Source organism: Aethalodelphis obliquidens, unplaced genomic scaffold, assembly GCF_003676395.1.
Source record: "Aethalodelphis obliquidens isolate GAN/ISIS:26980383/991018 unplaced genomic scaffold, ASM367639v1 scaffold7, whole genome shotgun sequence".
Lineage (NCBI taxonomy): Eukaryota > Metazoa > Chordata > Mammalia > Artiodactyla > Delphinidae > Aethalodelphis > Aethalodelphis obliquidens.
This window is the reverse complement of record NW_020837951.1, coordinates 17,830,288-17,849,126: the sequence shown is the minus strand read 5'-3', so window position 1 is coordinate 17,849,126 and position 18,839 is coordinate 17,830,288. Positions and strand designations below refer to the sequence as shown.

General features: G+C 45.4%; 1 protein-coding gene across 1 annotated transcript in view; it reads left to right on the top strand.

Moving 5' to 3' along the window:
* PAPPA (pappalysin 1) overlaps positions 1 to 18,839 on the top strand; it is a 208,784-nt gene that overhangs the window by 62,212 nt on the left and 127,733 nt on the right. Inside the window, exons 5-6 of the mRNA XM_027105071.1 lie at positions 7,113 to 7,305; positions 14,115 to 14,236. Of these exons, the coding sequence (XP_026960872.1) occupies positions 7,113 to 7,305; positions 14,115 to 14,236 (315 nt within the window). The remainder of the gene's footprint in view (positions 1 to 7,112; positions 7,306 to 14,114; positions 14,237 to 18,839) is intronic.

The following is an 18,839-nucleotide window of genomic DNA, read 5'->3' as shown; positions in this document are numbered from 1 at the left end:
ATATATATGTGTTAGCACACGGTATTTGTTTTTCTCTTTCTGACTTACTTCACTCTGTATGACAGACTCTAGGTCCATCCACCTCACTACAAATAACTCAGTTTCGTTTCTTTTTTATGGCTGAGTAATATTCCATTGTATGTATGTGCCACGTCTTCTTTAACCATTCATCTGTCGATGGACACTTAGGTTGCTTCCATGTCCTGGCTATTGTTAAATAGAGTTGCAATGAACACTGTGGTACATGACTCTTTTTGAATTATGGTTTTCTCAGGGTATATGCCCAGTAGTGGGATTGCTGGGTTGTATGGTAGTTCTATTTTTAGTTTTTTAAGGAACCTCCATACTGTTCTCCATAGTAGCTGTATCAATTTACATTCCCACCAACAGTGCAGGAAGGTTCCCTTTTCTCCACACCCTCTCCAGCATTTATTGTTTGTTGATTTTTTTTTTAATTTTTGAATTTTATTTTATTTATATTTTTTATACAGCAGGTCCTTATTAGTCATCAATTTTATACACATCAGTATATACGTGTCAATCCCAATCGCCCAATTCATCACACCACCACCCCCACCCCTACTGCTTTCCCCCCTTGGTGGCCATACGTTTGTTCTCTACATCTGTGTCTCAGTTTCTGCCCTGCAAACCGGTTCATCTGTACATTTTTCTAGGGTCCACATATACGCGTTAATATACAATATTTGTTTTTCTCTTTCTGACTTACTTCACTCTGTATGAGTCTCTAGATCCATCCACGTCTCAACAAATGACCCAGTTTCGTTCCTTTTTCTGGCTGAGTAATATTCCATTGTATATATGTTTGTAGATTTTTTGATGGTGGCCATTCTGACCACCAGTATGAGATGATACCTCACTGTAGTTTTGATTTGCATTTCTCTAATGATTAGTGATGTTGAGCATCCTTTCATGTGTTTGTTGGCAATCTGGATGTCTTCTTTGGAGAAATGTCTGTTTAGGTCTCCTGCCCATTATTGGATTGGGTTGTTTGTTTTTTTGTTATTGAGCTGCCTGAGCTGCTTGTATATTTTGGTGACTCCAAGTATTTTTTCTTCTCGTTTACTCTCATGCCTCTCTTCAAATGAGGCCTAGCTGATGGCTGAGTGGGTTATTGAGCACTTCGGGTGGCTTTCGAGCTCTGTTCCACAGATACGCCTCGGGGGGCTGCCCTGAGCGGCTGTGTGCCTCTAGGCCTCCATCTCTGCTTGAACCAGGGGAGCCCCCTTCCCACAGTTTTCCGTTTCTGTTAGAGTTTTGCCTCAGATTGCATTTGAAGAGAGGATTTCCCTCCTGAAACCCAATGAATTCGATGATTGCCCGTGGGTCTTCCTGGTTTCCCATTTGGGCTGATGACCTCTGGGGGCCTCTCCAGTTTAAGGTTCCTACAGTTCACACCTGAGGTCTCTTGAAGGGTCAGTGCCTACCCTTGGCACCGTAAACGGTCCTTAGGTTTGGGTCTCTAAAAAAGACCCGAGTACTAGGTATTTCCTCAAAAGCAGATTCCCGCTGGGCTCCCATTCCCAGCCAAGCCTGCATCTCACATCCGGTGCCCTGTCCTCTCACAGGGCCCTGCTTTCGTTCCATTTCTATAGCACCTTTCCTTGGCCAGCTCAATGCACATGGAAAATAAACAATAACATGAGTTTGGAAGTTTGCCGGCCTCTTAGGGGTCAGGAGCTGCCACTAGCTACCAGACCCCCATAAACTAAATCTTTTTTTGTTCCCCTTTGTACAGATCTAAAGGGTGATTGATTTAATGTTGTTTTTTTAAAGGAACCCCTCAGCTCAGTGACCCATTAACAGCAGAACTAATTCACTGAGCTACGATAACAAACTTACACCCGCAAAAGCATATTCAAGGCAACCACGAACTTTGAAATGTTTGTTTTCCTTAGGATCTCTGATAGATGAGGTGACAAAAGCAGCTGGATGAAATTCAAAATGCAGACCAGGATCGGGTTCTCAGGGCTGGGGAGAGCAATGCACAGGGGGTTTGCAGTCAAGGCAAGAGGGTGGAGACCTTGCCGGCTCAGCTGCTCCGAGTTCCTTCCTTCCTGGGTCCTCCAACTTGCTGCAGAGCTGTATGTGTTCTGTGTCTGCGCTGCCCTGTATGGTAGCCGTTAGCCGCTTGTGGCTGTTGAACCCCTGAAGCACGGCCAGTGAGACTGAGGAACTGAATTGTTAGTCCTAAGTAATTTTAATTAATTGAACGTGGCTGGTGACAGGTCTACAGAAATTACTGAGTACCTGTGGCATGCCAGACGCTATGGGAAACACTTCATAGGCTTGTCTCATTGAATCCTCAAAATAGCCCAATGGAGTAAATGCTATTACTTTTGCACCCATTTTACAGATGTAGAAAGTGTGGCTTAGGGAGTTTAAGTCACTTTCCCAGGGTCACACAGAAAAAGCAAGGCATGCCTTCTATTGCAGAGCCTGCATTTAAGCAAGAATTATTTGGCTCCCTTTCTGATACTGGGGAAGTTTAAGAGAGTCCCAACTGCTCAGATTAAGCAGACACCAGGCAGGTGATGGGGCAAGCCAGGTTGAGCACCGGGTGAGTGCGGTCACGTTGAACTGTTGGATAATCCCCAGGCAGATGGGAGGGCAGCAGCTCAGATTTTACTTCCTGAAGGTAATAGGCCATAGGGAGCCAACCAAGAGGACCCTCCAGGCCCTGCCTCCTCAAGAGTGTGGAAACCAGGCCTTCCCCGCCCTTTGGGAGCAAGTGTCTTGTCTCCGTTGTTCTGTGTGTCTCTTTTAATATGCACGTACGTTTTGACCCAGAAGTCCCACCTCTAAGAAGTATATCCTAAGGAAATAAATCAGTTGATGTGTTTAAAGGTTTAGTCCTAAAAATGTTCTGAGCAATGTTTATTCTCCAAATATTAATTAGACATTTACTGTCTGCCAAGCATAGAAAAGAAGTGCTTTTATACGTGTGAAAAAACAGAAGCTTCCTACAAGTCCAAAGAGAATGGGTTGCTGAAGTAAATCACAAGGTACCTATATGGTAGAACGTTCTGTGATCACTGAGGATGCACAGCAGATGGCTGACGGCCACAAAGCAGAGTAACCTAGTGGTTCAGAGTGTGAAGTGTGGAGTGTGGGGACCAACTTGAATCCTCTGTGTGCTAGCCTTTGACCTCAGGCAAGTTACTTCTCTCTGGGCCTGTTACTTCATGGATACCACGGAGGTTAATCACCCTTACCTTGCATGACAGTAGGTGAGATTGTACAGGTGAAGCCTTTAGATCTGTCCTTGGTACTATAACTCGTGCTCAATAAGTGACAATTAGTAGGATTATTTGTTCAGTTTAGCGTGAAAACAGCCCAGAGCCCAATGTATAGTGTAAGACCTGGAACATATATCATATATCATCACAATTATATATATGATGTTTGTGATAAGAATTATAGAAATTCACTGTAGATATTCACATCCATCTACACATACATATATGTGTATACTAGATATTAATTGTATTATCTCTAGGTAATGTTTACAGTAGCGTTTATTTCTTTGCAATATTCTAAGCACATTCCAAATGCTCTACAGTGAATATAATCACTTATTGCTGTTGCTGTTATTATCATTATCATTATTTTTAAAACAACAAAAAGGCAGAGACTTTTACAAAGGGCAACTCAGTTATTCACGCACTAGAAATGGGTTAGCTTGTTAAATGCTTTCATCAGCTGTAGGAAGCAGTTAGCATCACGATTCCTTATTTTACAGCGGGTAGAAATGAGGCTGTCAGGGGTCAGCATTGTGCCCAAGGCTCCACGGGGAGCGGAGGCCCTGAACCTCCATGCTCTGTGCCCTTCCAGTTACGGATGGAAATTGTTCTTGAGAGCAGAGTTTGATTAGAAAACTCAGGGCACAACTTCAAGAGCATGGGGACTGGTGCAGGCCCCCAGAATACTGAAATCCCCCCAAAGTCCTTTCTGCCTGGGGACAACGTGGGGACAGAAGAACAAGATGGGTTGGCTGGTCCTAGACACAAGGATCAAGTGGCCACGGATATCAGGAGGGAAAGCCTGTGATGGCAGAAAGCTAAGAGGGGCTGACCCGAGACGTTAGCTAATTGAGGCAGAGCCTTTATGATAAACAGAAACCCATACCTCACCCAAGATTCTGGTAGCAGTTCAGCCTCTAAGCGATCTACCCTGAGAGGGACATTTTCCGACTAAAGCTTTAAAGTTCAGGTACAGTTCTGCTCTCCTACCAGGTTCTGTCACCTGTCCATTTTTCAAACTTTTTATTGACAGACATGGAAACGGCTAATGTTTAAGTTAGAAAAGGAAAATATGCTTCTTTGGGGGAAGAAAAGCAAACAAATCAGAATGTAGAGAGGAAAAACATTGCAGTTTTTCTTCTTCGTTCATCTTGATAAATGCTTTATACGTTCCAGCTCGTGGAGTCCACACCACAACTCTAAGTAGTGGGGTTGATTTAAGTGTCCCCAATTTACACACAAGGGACCTGAGTTTTAAAGTTACTTCCTTGTTTTGGAAATGACTGATTAGAATTCTTTTCTGTGCATGTGCCTCAAGGTACAGCGTCATCCCCCTATTGACAGACGGATGTGTTATTTCTAATATTTTTACTATGTAAATGATGCTTCAGAAGACATCCTTGTACATACGTTTTCCCTCGTGTTTGTTCATGAGTATCGATCTGTTGAATTCCTAAATGGGATGTTGTGAGATCAAAGAGAATGAATATTTTATGTTCTGTTATTTTTTCCTGTTTCTGGTTTTCCGGCGCTCGCCCACCTTAGTGCATATGCGTGCGCGCACACACACAGGCACTATTCCCGGTCCCGAGGCAGTGAGCGTTCACTGAGCATTGGTCGTACCTCTTGATGTTGCACTTTTCATAACCCTCAGCAGTGTTCTGACATAAGCACTCTCGTTATCATCATCATCTCCACTTTACAGATGGGCAAACCGAAGCACTGAGGGCATAAAATCATTTGACTCCAGATTCCTGACTCCAGGTTCCTCATGCATGAATCTAACTACAGAACCCCTACTTCCTTAGCCATCATGTCCTTCTTCTGCCTGTAACCTATCCAGTGGCTTTTCCAGAGCTTTCAGGATGAAGTGCAAAGTTCATAGTAACAAAGGAAAATGCACCTGATGATCTAACGCTTCTTAGACCATCAAGTGCCTTTGGACTCTATTCTCCAGGCAGTGGGGACCCATAGAACGGTTGGTATCCAAGGATTTACATGGGGGTATCTGGGCTTGAGAGTGATTTGTGTAACTAGCCACTCTTTTACAGTGTTTTCCAAAGGACACCCAATGTATGAAAGACTTCCCCAGGGTGCTGGAAAGGAGACTGTCAAAAATTGCTAAGGGGATCAGAGGCAGCTTCTGTGTATAACCTCCTTGTACCCCGTCCCTTCTCAAAGCTGGATTCTCAAGGTCATGTCCAACTGCCCAGCACCTGCCCGAAGTTATTTTCTGTTTGTTTGATAAGGGGAAGTGAGTTTATGCTGCGGGACTCCCAGTGGCGGGTTTGTTTTAAGATGTGGCGATCTCCGTGCTCCTCCGTCTGGGGCCCAGCTGCAGAAACCCTGACCAGGCGGACACCTCTGGGAAGTGGTGTTTTTGGAAACCAAGCCAAAACAGCGCCTTGCTCTGCCCCTGGGGCAGCTGAATAAAGCTGTTGGAGGGAGAGATGGGAGTCCAGCTCCTTCCTTGGGCTGGGGGGTGGGGGGCGGGTGTGGATAAGTCTCAGGTCGTGGCCTTCATTCCGCATCCTAGAAAAGAGAGACTAGAATTGAAGGTCGTTAGATCTAAAGACATTAAGAGATTGTATTCCAGCCCCCCTCAGACTCAGGCTCCACTCCTGTTTATCAAGCACCTGCAGGATGCTTTGCCCAGACAAGGTCTCATGTACCCTCAGAAAGAAGTTCTCATATGGATTAGAAACGTGGCCTTGGAGTCCAGACTGTCTGGGTTCGAATCTCAGATCTGCCCCTAGCTCTGTGCTCTTTAAAAAGCAGGTAGACTCTCAGCCTCAATTTCCTCCTCTGTACAATGCAGAAATCACAGTATTTACTCCAAAACTAGTGGGAGGGTTATATGTGTCCAAAGCACAGTGCCCCATGCCTGGGCATTTCCCGGTGATAGCGCTGTGCAGGAGGCGTCATTGTCCTTGTATTCCCGCCGTGGACACTCAGCCTGGACCGCTTCTGCGTCTGCCTGACTCCTGGCCCATGCTTGCTGCATAGGACACATCGGCTCTGCAGGCCTGAGCTCCCCCTCCCGCCACGCCTCCACTTTCTTTCTCAGTCTTAGCTGTGCAACCTGGTTGCCCTCCAGTTCCACATCCAGAAACCTCTCCGGTTCCTCCGCCTTCCTCAACGTGCCGACTCCTCTTCATCAGTAGTCAGTGTCACAGACCTGAACAGCCTTATAACCACCTTGACCCACACAGCGAACTGACCTTCACTCTATAACTAGGCAGGTAGCTCCTTGAGGGCAGGAATGTTTTACGTTTCCTTGGCCCTCGGCTTAGAGCAGAAGCTATGGAATCGATGCTCAGAAAGCTTGTTTGAAGGCCAGTGCCACTGCATCAGTAAACAGCACAATTAATGAATGAGTGGATGAATGAATGCGAAGGCGTGAGTGAAGGAACGAGTGAGTGCGTAAAAGAAGGAGTGAGTGGGTGAATGAGTGAATACACCAGAAAATGAGTGGATGAGTGAGAGAGGCTGAATGATTGGTGGGGAGGGAACGGATAAGGGAATGTGTGACTTACTGACCAGGGGATTTGGGCCCCGTGGAAAGCAGCTTGTCTTGCCCTTGTCCTTATCCGTGACCTCCCTCTCCAGGCTCAGACGTGCCTTTTCAGTTCTATCCTCCCTCCCCTTCCTCCTGTTCCCTCTCACCTGTCTCCAGAAGTGATGACTGCACTAATTTGTTCACAGACCATTAACTCTTGAGCACTGGAAGAGGCCAGCTCCGAGCTGGCAGGGGCTGGGGTGCTGGCTCTCGGTCCACCAGGAGACATCATCATTCTCTTGCCTGCCCGCCCGTGCAGCGAGGTTCTTATCTCTCCCTCTGCCCGCTTGCAGATGACGACTGCACTGACTCCTTCACGCCCAATCAAGTCGCCAGAATGCACTGTTACCTGGACCTGGTGTACCAGAGCTGGCAGCCCTCCAGGAAGCCGGCGCCTGTCGCCCTTGCACCCCAGATCGTAGGCCACACGACCGACTCTGTGATGCTGGAGTGGTTCCCGCCCATCGACGGCCACTTCTTTGAAAGGTGAGTGTGGCCTGTGAAGTGTTGATGCCCCTCTCTCTCTCCTGCCAAGAAGAGGGAAACTTGGAAGGGAAGCAGCCTCGGAGAGGGATTTCGCTGTGTTTTTTGTTCTCGATCTTGTTTAACGAGTGCCCGCCACGACTAGCACAATGACTGGTCCATAGAGGCACGATGTAGATTTGGGGGTCAGGGGATACATGAATGATTGCTAACAGAAATTAATCAGTAATGATGCATATTTTAAGTGGTGAATACTTAGCTTCATTTTATCATTAAAAACATGGAAACCTCTGTCGCCAGAACTTCTTCTGAGATGGAGGTACTGGTCTCATCTCCGTGAGCTCGGGAGTTGAAGTTGCCTCTGGTTAACGGGCTAACACCTTCCTATACGTATAGTATATGAAGGGTACATTATACATGAATACACAGGCATATATATACATATATATATATAAATTTATTTAATATATAATTTTTTTCTAAGGCTTTTAGCTTTCTCTTGAATCAGCATTAAGCTGAGCAGGGCTCAACACTGATTTTTTTTTTTTTTTTGGCTGCGTTGGGTCTTCAGTGCTGCGTGGGCTTTCCCTAATTGCGGCGAACAGGGGCTACTGTTCATTGCGATGTGTGGGCTTCTCATTGCGGTGGCTTCTCTTGTGGAGCATGGGCTCTAGGTGCATGGGCTTCAGTAGTTGTGGCACACGGGCTCGGTAGTTGTGTCTCGCGGGCTCTGGAGCGCAGACTCAGTCGTTGTGGCACATAGACTTAGTTGCTCTGCAGCATGTGGGATCTTCCCGGACCAGGGATCGAACCCATGTCCCCTGCATTGGCAGGTGGATTCTTAACCACTGTGCCACCAGGGAAGTCCCACATATATTTTTGTATAATTAGAATCTGTGCCTGTGCCTAGTGTTGTTTTATAGAACTGAAGGTAGAATTTTTAGAAGATCAGAGGATGATAAACTGAGGCACAAGATACCTCAGTTCAGCTCCTGTCTGCCACTCACTAGTGGTATGGCCTTGGGCAAGTCACTTTCCCTCCCTGAGTCTTATTGTCAGCTGAAAAGTGGGTCTAATGATGCCTTCATGACCTGAAGGTGGAAACCTGAATCAAACGGTTTCTTGTGCTGCCTTTCAGCATCGGGACTCCCTGAGGAGCTCAAGCTTTAGGGGATTTTAAAGGGTCATGAAACGTACTGCGATGTTGACCTCTATTTTGGTTGGAACTTGGCTATAATTTAGGGTAGATTAGTAGATTGCCCCCCTTCCAGCCCTTCTTGGGGATGTTTTATCCAGTAATGATGATACAACACTGATGCTGGTGGAAATAATAACCAGCTGATGATTAATTATTACTCTATGGTCGTGGTTGTCACCGTTTATCAAGTGCTTACTCTGCACTGGATTCTGTACTAAATGCTTTCTATACAGTCTCATTTCATCTTTCCAGTAATTCTATAACAGGGGAATCAACTTCTGCATTTGCCAGATGAGGTAGGGACTGGCGCACAAAGAGGTGGAGAGCTTTGACCAAAAGCCCATAGCAGGTGGTGGGAGCTGGGCTTCGAGTCACATTTTGCAGTGTCTTATCCGAGGCTCTCATGTTCTTTCATTAAGTCTTTCCAAACTTTGAATTATGAAGGAGGTGTTACCCCTCCCCTCAAAAAAGGCCACCAAATGTGGCAAGGAGCTCTCACAAATATGGGTGTATACGTGTGTGTGTGCGTGTGCATGTGTGTATGTAAAAAATATATTAGATCATGGCATCACGTTAAATTCGGGCTCCAGTTTTCCACACTACTATCAGTCCCTGAATCTAGAGCCTTCATTTGACAGCTGGATGGATGTGATCACGGGGAAAGGAAGTGCACTCCCTAGGCCCTCTGTAGAAACCCCCCTTCCTCTTCCCCAGCCATCCTCACTGGGAGCTTAGAGCTGGGGTTGGGAAACCTCATGTGACACTTCAGAGCAGGCTTTCCAGCAGCCCATAGATTTATTTATTTTTTCTGTGGCAATGAGGAGTATCAGACTTTTGGTCAAGGCTTGGCCTCGATTCCACTTGAAAATGGAAGTTTTGTAAATGAAGCTTCCTGTGTATGTATTCAATTTGTATTTCATAAAGCAGTTTTTGTCCATTAAATAAATACCATCTGATTGTTGGGAACCTATTGGAGGGCTAATTGTTGTGTAATGAGATATGTCTCTATTACATAGTGCCCTCAGCTTCAATCAATATGTTTTTAATAACCTATAGTCAGTTGGTACTTGAGGCTCATACAATAGCTATTCTGTTCAGTCTACGATTTCACAACGGAGTTATCATACGTTAAATTAAAACTGACATTTTAGAAACATGTCTAATTAGGGTTAACAGCTATGTAGACCATAGTCTATGGCTAAAGGAAGTAGGTCAACAAGTTCAATAAATTGTTGTAAAGGAATGGAACTGTCACCCTCCCACACACACCGAGTTCCTACTGGTGGAAATCGGCTTAGTACAAAGTGCGCGAGCTTTGATGTCAAGTTGTCTGTGTTCCAGTCTCAGCTTCACCACTCCCAGCCTATGGGACCTTGGGCAAGTCATCTCCCTTCTCTGATCCTCTCTGGCCCTCTGCATCTTGTTCCATAAAAGGTGCTAACCAGGCTCACTTCCCCTGGCTTTTGTGGCGAATTCCACAAGATGACCTCTGCGCTATGCCTAGCACACACGCTCTGTGTTCAGGAAATAAAAGCTCCCTTCTTGTACAGTTTTCCAGAGCTGTTGAGCTACTTGAAAAGTTCTCTTTCCCTGAAAAATCTCTGGTGTTTTCCACTACATTCATCAATGCCAACCTCTCGCCCCTGGCCATCCTCATGTCCTCCTGCTGTTCCTCACATCTGTGGTCTAAGAGAATACAAGGGTTTTCCTTAAAAAAACATATTCAGATCCTCCCACAGCCTGTGTCCTCACACATGGGCAACTGAATAAATAATTCAAGGCCACCCCTGGCTTTTTTAACTCCTTTATTTTTATCTGTCTTGCAAACATGTGTTGACTAGATGGTTGCATTTTTCTGAACAATGGGCTGTGGTGTATTGGAAAGAATGCTGGACTGGGGACCAAGAGACCTGAGTCTGAAGGCTTTGCAACCTCATCCATTTGTTCTTCCTCTTCAGCCTCACTTTTCTGATCTACGAGCTCAAGGGGATCCAGCCTTGCTCAACCAAGGTTCCTTTTCCAAATCTCAGAACACAGAAAATGACTTTTGAGTAACTGTTTTCTCAGTTCTCCTAAGGGTGGTACATAACTAGTACCATTTTAGATGCATAGGAGAGAGGTTAATTCATTATGTACAGTGGATGCCTTAGAGAAGCACTGTTCAATAGAACATTCTGCAGTGTCCAGTATGGTGGCCATTAGTCAACTGTGGCTGTGGAGCAGTTGAAATGTGACAAGTTTAAATGAGGAACTGAAGTGAATTCTACATTTATTTAATTCATTTAAATTTAAATAGCCACATGTGATTAGGGGCTGCTGTATTAGACAGCACAGACTTGGAGCTTTAAACTTTGATTCTCATGGAACCTGGGTAAGAAAGATGATCTCTTCCTGTGTTAGCATCCTGTATTTCTATGATTTCAGTGTGTGTGTGTGTGTGTGTCTGTCTGTCTGTCTGTGTAGATACAGGTGCCTGTTGAAATCAAAGAAATGCCAAAGATTAGAAACACATACTGTACACTCCCTGAATGTGTGTAGGATATTGCCTGATTTTGGTAAAGCCCATTTTGACTCTGTGACTTTCTGAGCTATGATTTTGGTTACTTTGTACTCATGCTTCTCAGTTTCCTTAACTATAAAATGGGAACATCACCCACCATACTCAGGATCACCCACCTTTGCTTTTTAGTTACTGACTTTGCTTTTACTTGTGCCCAGCTTATTCTTCATTCACCATTCAGACTGATCATTTTAGAATGTGAATTAGGTCACGTCACCCGTGTGTTGCAACCCTCCAGTGGTTTCCCATTACTTCTATGTGTAATCTAACACGTAGTCTACGGCACCCCCCATGATCTGGCCCTTGCCTCTCTTACTGCTCTTTCCTTCGTCTGTGACTCTTGCCACTCAGGTTTCTTTAAGGCCCCTTATGGACCAAGCCCTTCTTTCTTGCTTAGGTCCTTTACATACCTTTAGACTGAACCTGGAATGCTTTACTCCCACTCTGTGTCATTCTTCACCATACCTTGACTAACATCTTCTATGATTATGCCAATCTAAATAAGCCCAGCACGCTCCACCCCATTATTCTCTCCTACATCATCTATCAGCTTTCCTTCTAGAAATGCTGAATCTGTACTCTTATATCTATTGATCTGTTTGTTTAGGGACCGTTGCCTCTGCTGGATGGAAAACTCTTACGAGGGCAGGTACCACACCAAATGTACTCACCCTTGGATGGTTAATGTCTGGTAGTTGTACAGTGCTAACAACCAGCGGCTGTTCAATGAGCATCCACTGAATGAATAGATGAAATATTGAATGAACACATGAACCGGTGATCGAACATGAGGGAATGCACTTGGTAGAGCTCTGTGTAAATTAGGCATCTTTATTGTCAGGTGGATGATGGCTTATTCACTCATCAGAGTGTTTATGGGGAACCCACACTGTGTCAAGAACTCAGTGAAGCGCAGGTGACTATATGTGTATCATCTAAAACAGAGCATCTAAAGAAGTAGAAAGGCTCAATTACCATAAAGGTCGGCGTGACTCCTGATTCCATACAAGGATGTTTGTAATCTCACTGTCGTCATAAAGCCAGTCCTGTGACTCTGAGTTGCTATGCATGGATTGTGGTCATTGTAATGGAACCAGAGTGGTGCTGAGCACCTCTCTCTGCTCTCCTTATCCCCTGCCTGCAAGCATATTTGTATAATCATCATTACTGCTAGTCCAGGAGTCCCTTATACATACTGCAAATATATAGAAAGTTCAGACAACCAGAAGGAATAAGAGGAGGGAGGGAGGAGTCATCCTGTGTTCTACCACCTAGAAATTACTGCTGATAATATTTTGTTGCATTAAGATTATTAGAACAGGGCTTCCCTGGTGGCGCAGTGGTTGAGAGTCCGCCTGCCGATGCAGGGGACACGGGTTCGTGCCCCGGTCCGGGAAGATCCCACATGCCGCGGAGCGGCTGGGCCCGTGAGCCATGGCCGCTGAGCCTGTGCGTCCGGAGCCTGTGCTCCGCAACGGGAGAGGCCACAACAGTGAGAGGCCCGCGTACAAAAAAAAAAAAAAAAGATTATTAGAACAGCGTTGAGATGCTGCTATAGATACAGTTTTAAATATGACTCTTTCACTTAACGTGATAGCTAATGCATTTTTCCATAAAATTTAGTAATCTTTATAAGTATTTTTTATAAAAACTGCTTACCATTGCACTGAGCAGATTAACCTTAGGCCATTTAATCATTCTCCTATCACTGAATATTAGTGTGCTTATAACATTTCTACCTATGTATGGTTTCATATTTACAGTGATAAGGCTGAGGATGCAGAATCTGCAGTTTGAGGGTCTAGACTAGGTTCATCATGGGTCTTAGCAACATATTGGAATGACTGGTATTTATCCATCCATACATACATACATTAAACTACGTATGTTGACCACCATGTAAGTAGGTAAGCAGGGACATGAAGTGTTCAGATTTAGGTTTGGGGTTGAGCTCCCTGGCAGCTGGGTGGAGGAGGAATAAGGACCACCAGCAGACTGTGATGTTGATAAGCATGTGAGCCCAGGGGCTACGGAGGTTCCCTATGAAGCAGAAGCCCTAAGGCTTGAGATAAGGTTCCTCCACTGTATCTTTCAGGTAGCCAAAGTCTAGTGATTCTTCTAGGAAAGAGGTATTGGAAGAACCATTGCATTTTGAGAAATAATGGGTTGGGCTCTGACATTTCTTGACATTTTCCCTTTCCAGTCCCTCTGTAGGAGTTGCTCAGATTCACAGAGTTTTGGGCTCACTCACCCTCGTACCTGAGGAGAGGGCTTATCCCCCTCCCTTCCCAGCAACTGTCTCCTAAACAGGAGCCAAGTCTGGAGAACAAGTAGGATCCCAGAGGCTGTTGTGGCTAAAGGGAGATTGAATCCAGACACATAAGACACTAGATGATAGGGAAAGCCACCGTAACATTCTGCTTCTGGGGCTGGGCTGGTCCCATTGAGGCACTGGCTTGCCCCTTGGAAAGCTGCTAAAATGAATTCGATGGCATGGTTAGGAAACTGTTTTTGACTGTAAAATCAAAGAGTGACTCATCCAGCCCCAGAATGTCAGGGCTAGAAGATTCTTTAGGCATCATCTAGTTCAGCCCACTCATTTTCAGGTGAAGGAACTGAACCACGCCTTCTTCCTATTTAATACCTAGGATACTGGATGGTTCCTGCATATGGTAGGTACCTGACAGATATTGTTAAAAGAATAAAATTTGAGGTCCAATGGGGCAAAAGATTTTCTCACAACCACACATCAAATCTTCAAGGGAACTTTAAATGATTGATGAAATGAAGATTAGTGCAGGTAGTAAGTTGATTCTGTTGATTCTGGGCTGCTTAGAATTAAAGTGTATCTCCCACCAGAACAGAAGCCACTTAGGCCCAAACAAGGCCCTCGTGGGCAGTGGGGAAGAATGCCACTCAGGGTCATATTCTGGAAGCTCTGGGAAGATTGGAGAACATAGATTGGTTTAACCTCTGCCTTCGGCTTAGTCAAGCCAGGGACTCATTCAACTGTTCCTAAGTCGGTGCATTTCCCTTCTTTCCTTGGCCTCCTAGAGAATTGGGATCAGCATGTGACCTTTGCCTGGAAGGGAGAATCCTGGTGCAGTATGCCTTCAACGCCTCCTCCCCGATGCCCTGTGGCCCATCAGGACACTGGAGTCCTCGGGAAGCAGAAGGTAAGCCAGCCTGGAAGCTCTTTTGCTGGTTGGGTGTGCAAAGAACACTTTCGATATAGTTGGAGTTTTATGATTTTAATGGTCTTTTTCATGTACTATCTCATTTGATCTGAAGATCGCCCTACAAGGCCAGTATTTTTTTTTGTCTTTTTTTTTTTCTTAGCTTTATTGAGGTATGATTGACATATAACACTATGTAAGTTTAAGGAGTGCAATGTGATGATTTGATACATGTATGTATTTCAAAGTCACCACGGTAAGGTTAGTTAACATATCTGTCACCTCCTATTTCTGTTTTTTTTTTAAGTGAGAACATTTAAGATTTCCTCTCTAAGCAATTTTCAATACAGTATCGTTAACTATAGTCACCATGCTGTATATTAGAACTCCAGAATTTATTCATTATATCAGTAGGAGTTTGTACCCTTTCGAAACCCTACATCAAGGCCAGTATTCATGCATTTGTTCAACACAAGTCTTTTGAGCATCTGCACTGACCTAAGCATGTCATGCCACTTTACATATGAAGAAACAAATTCCCTGAGGTATTAAGTAAGTGCCCAAGGCCACACACCTGATAAGACACAGTATGTGTATGTTTATATATGCCCCAGACCCTGACAGCCTGTGAGGGCATAAATACACAAGGTCACGTTAGAATCAATACACATCACTAGCCTTTGATTCTTCTACAGTTACTTCTGGGGTACCCAGGGCCTTCTTACATGTGTCACAACTCTTCCTCTCGGTTTCCTTCCATGAAACCTCCTTTTCAGGATCCATTTATCCGCAAGGCACTAGAAGGAAGCACCTCATGACTGCCACGGTTGCGGCTCCACCCATGACCAGACCTTCCCCGCACAGGGTTGTCTCCCAGGCCTCCCCAGGAGCCAACAATCTCTGTGCTACCTCACAGTACAGCTCACTGCCCCTCAGTTTTCTAGAGAAATTAAGAAACTGCCTTTCACCCAATGCTTTGTTGCACTGTCGCTTGGCCCTGAAGGAAGAGAGCTTGCAACTTAGAGAATCTCATGGAAAATTGCCTATTCCGTTTCCTCCTGCAGCGTCTCTTTCTTTGGGGCACAGGTCTAGTCCCTGAAGCCAGGCTGGCAGAGACCCCTCAGTCCTCCATCTCGCCCTCTGTTGCCTTCAGAGACTTCCACTTAGAAGCCCCCTCTCTGTCCTTCATTCTGCTATGCAGGTCAGCTCCTGCCAGCTGTCTTTGGGTGGGGACCCCAGTCCACCAGAGGGAGCAGAATCTGACTCCTCACTGAGGTTCAGTGAGAACTCCCCCGTCTCCCTTTATATTTTTAGAAAGAAGGTTGAAAAAGAAAAAGCCAGAGATAGAATAAAGCAAGGGAGAGGGATCAGAGAGAAAAGTGAGGGAGAAAAATGACAGCGCTGTGCTCTGTTATCTTCTAAAATAGCTTAAAATAAAAATGAGAGTCGAACTGGGGAACTGGGGAACTCTAAACAAATTCATCCGGAATGTAAAGCCAGAGGGATGCCTGGGAGAAACCCTTAGCTCAACCTCACAGAATCACAGGCTGTCAGCCGTGGAAGGGACACCTGGGGTCATCCAGCCCCAGGTCCCACCCCGGGCAGGAATCCCCTTTGTGCCCTCCCTCACCGAGGCTCTCCCAGCACCAGCTCGTGTATTTCCTTGGCCTTCCCGTTCTAGCTCCATCTGTTAGAAAGTTCTTCCTAAAATCTGCAGTGGTAACTTTTTCACCCAAACTGAACCCACGTTGGGTTCTCACAGAAGACGGTATGGGTCTCTTCCATGCAAGGAATGAACCCATCTCATCTCTGCCCACCATAGGGACTGTGCTGGGCACATGGACTGGGCAGAGCTGACTGTCTAATAGGGGAGTCAGATGAGTACGTGGGCAATCACCATCGGGTGTGATGAGGCTTGTGCTGCGTAGGGGACCTCGCCCCAAATTGAGACTCATGCCACCCAGGAAATGTTAACACACCAGTGAACAAGGCACATTTAAGAATGTGAGAGGGGCTTCCCTGGTGGCGCAGTGGTTGAGAGTCCGCCTGCCGATGCAGGGGACACGGGTTTGTGCCCCGGTCCGGGAAGATCCCACGTGCCGCGGAGCGGCTGAGCCCGTGAGCCGTCTGCGCGTCCGGAGCCTGTGCTCCGTAACGGGAGGGGCCACGACAGTGAGAGGCCCGCGTACCGCAAAAAAAAAAAAAAAAAAAAGAATGTGAGAGGAGTTGGATATGTTTAGAGCACTGGTTTTCTCAGTGTGATCTGGAGGCTTATGGGGTTCCTAAGACTTTGTAGTGTGTCCTCAAAGTCCAAAGGTATTTTCATAATAATGCTATGCCACTGTTGACCTTTTTCACACTCATTCTTTCCTGAGTGTACAGTGGAGCTTCCCAGCAGCTGCATGGCATGCGATGTTTTACTGCTCTGACAGCTAATGGGACACATACTTATGTGTCCTTGTGTTGTAAAGTTTCTCAGTTTTAGTCCACAATGTGGTAACGTCTGATAGATATAACGTACATAAACGAAAGTTCTTCAATAATGGGGTAAGAACTTAAATGGGTCTGGAGTATGAAAAGGAAGGTGTGGGTGAGGGAGAGGTTGGACTGGGGTGATATGTGTAATGTCCGGATAAGGCTGGGTTTGGATTATTCTGAGGGCAGTGAGGGGATGCCACGTGCCTTGGCAGGTGCCTGGAATATGGTGAGGTGTGCTTGTTAGAAAGATCGTCTGGGCTGCTCTGTGGCGAAGAGATCGGGGGAGGAGTGGATGGGGGAAAGGGCGCATCCCCGTGGCTGTATCAGGAATCCAGCAGACGGATGGCGGTGGCCTGGATGAGGTCAGTGGCGGTGATACTGGAGAAGAATCAATGGAATTGAGAGAGATTTGGGAGGAAGAAGTAGCAAGACTCTACCCTGAGACTTTTCTGGCTAAAATCATCTTGGTTTATTCTACCACCTGAACGAAAGAAATAATTTCCTGGTATCTCCCCACACCTCCATCCAGCCAAACTGTCAATTGGTTAGGTCTGTTCCTGGTTCACCCCTCACCCTCTTCAAGCATGATATGCGGAGTGGAGTCCCACTGAATTGCTGAGCGCCCCCTGTACCCTGAGCTGACCGAGGCCTCCAAGGAAACCCAGCAGCCCCGGGTTTTCCTTCAGGATATGCAAATTGAGTACAGGCAGGCCAGGAAGAGGCTCTGTTCTTTTTTTAGAGCATCCTATTACAGGCTGTGTGATCCATTTGGCTCAGACCCTTTTAATATTCTTAAAGAAATAAACTTTTCCATGAGCCAAACTCTGCAATTTATTTCTCAACTCATTTTCATCCTATTTATCTTTGCGTGTTTAAGTTTTTGGACTTCCCAAACTAACATAAAACTCCCCAGTCTGTGAGCGATGCCAGAGTATCTCTGGGGTTGGGGAAAGAGCATGGGTGTGGGGGGGGCTGGCGAGGATGGGATTTTGGTCTGAGTCTGGCCATCAGTGTGCTCTGTGCCCTTGAGTGAGTCACTTTGCTTCTCTGAAGATAGCATCTTATCCGTAGAACAAACGTCCTTTCCAGCTGTGATATTTTATTATCCGTAGAACAAACGTCCTTTCCAGCTGTGATATTTTAACTCCATATTAACAGGATAGAAAATTCTTCATTTAACAGATATTTACTGCACATTCAGTATGTTCCATTAACTCCATTTCATGAACTTCAGGTAAATACAATCACAGAGATTCTTGCCTTTGGCCACAGAACATGGTTGTACCAAGAAGAAACCTATTTTCCCTTCTCTTGAGCAAAAACTATATTTCGTAGATGAATATTTTCTGAGGTATTCAATACCATGATACGCTTGTAGCTCAGGAATTAGATAGCTAGATCTGATCGACTCAAATTTCAGTGAAGATCCCTTATGCAAGCCTATAATGCATTGCAACTCCCGGGCTTTCCATGAGAGATTTAACACGTGGCACTGGCTGTTGTCATTCTTACTTGTGTGAATATCTTCCCCATTTTTCTGCCCAGAATATTTCAGTGTGCTAAAGGGTTCATCTAGAAAAAACCTGACACCAAGTTGTTATATTTGCGTCAACAGCTGCAGTGTATATACACAAAGATATGAAATAGGTGTCTGTATAGATCATCATAAATTTAGATCAGCATAGGTATGTATAAATATATTTCACGTCACATATGGCCTCATCTCTAGTGGACAGCTTATATGAACGTGTAACTCTTCATTTTGTCAGCATATATACAAAAAGATGTGTATTGGTAATGAAGTAACAGTTCCTTTGTACTTTTCTTCCTTCCCCCTTCCTTTCTTCCCTCATCCCTTCCTCTCCTCCCCCCCCCTCCCCCCCCCTCCCCTTCCCTTCCCTTTACTTTTCTCAACCCTTCTCCCAGATTTATCACCACACATCCAATTAGTTTCCCAGCTGCATCCATTTTTCTTCCGTAGGGACACTGATTTGTCCTCATCTCTGATGTTCCCTTTGTACAAGCAGCAGTTGTGTATTATCTGAATTAGTACAGCAGTTTCTTAACTGTTTTCACTGGACTAGAAGCTCCATGAGGGCAGAGACCATGTCTGCAAAACCTGTTT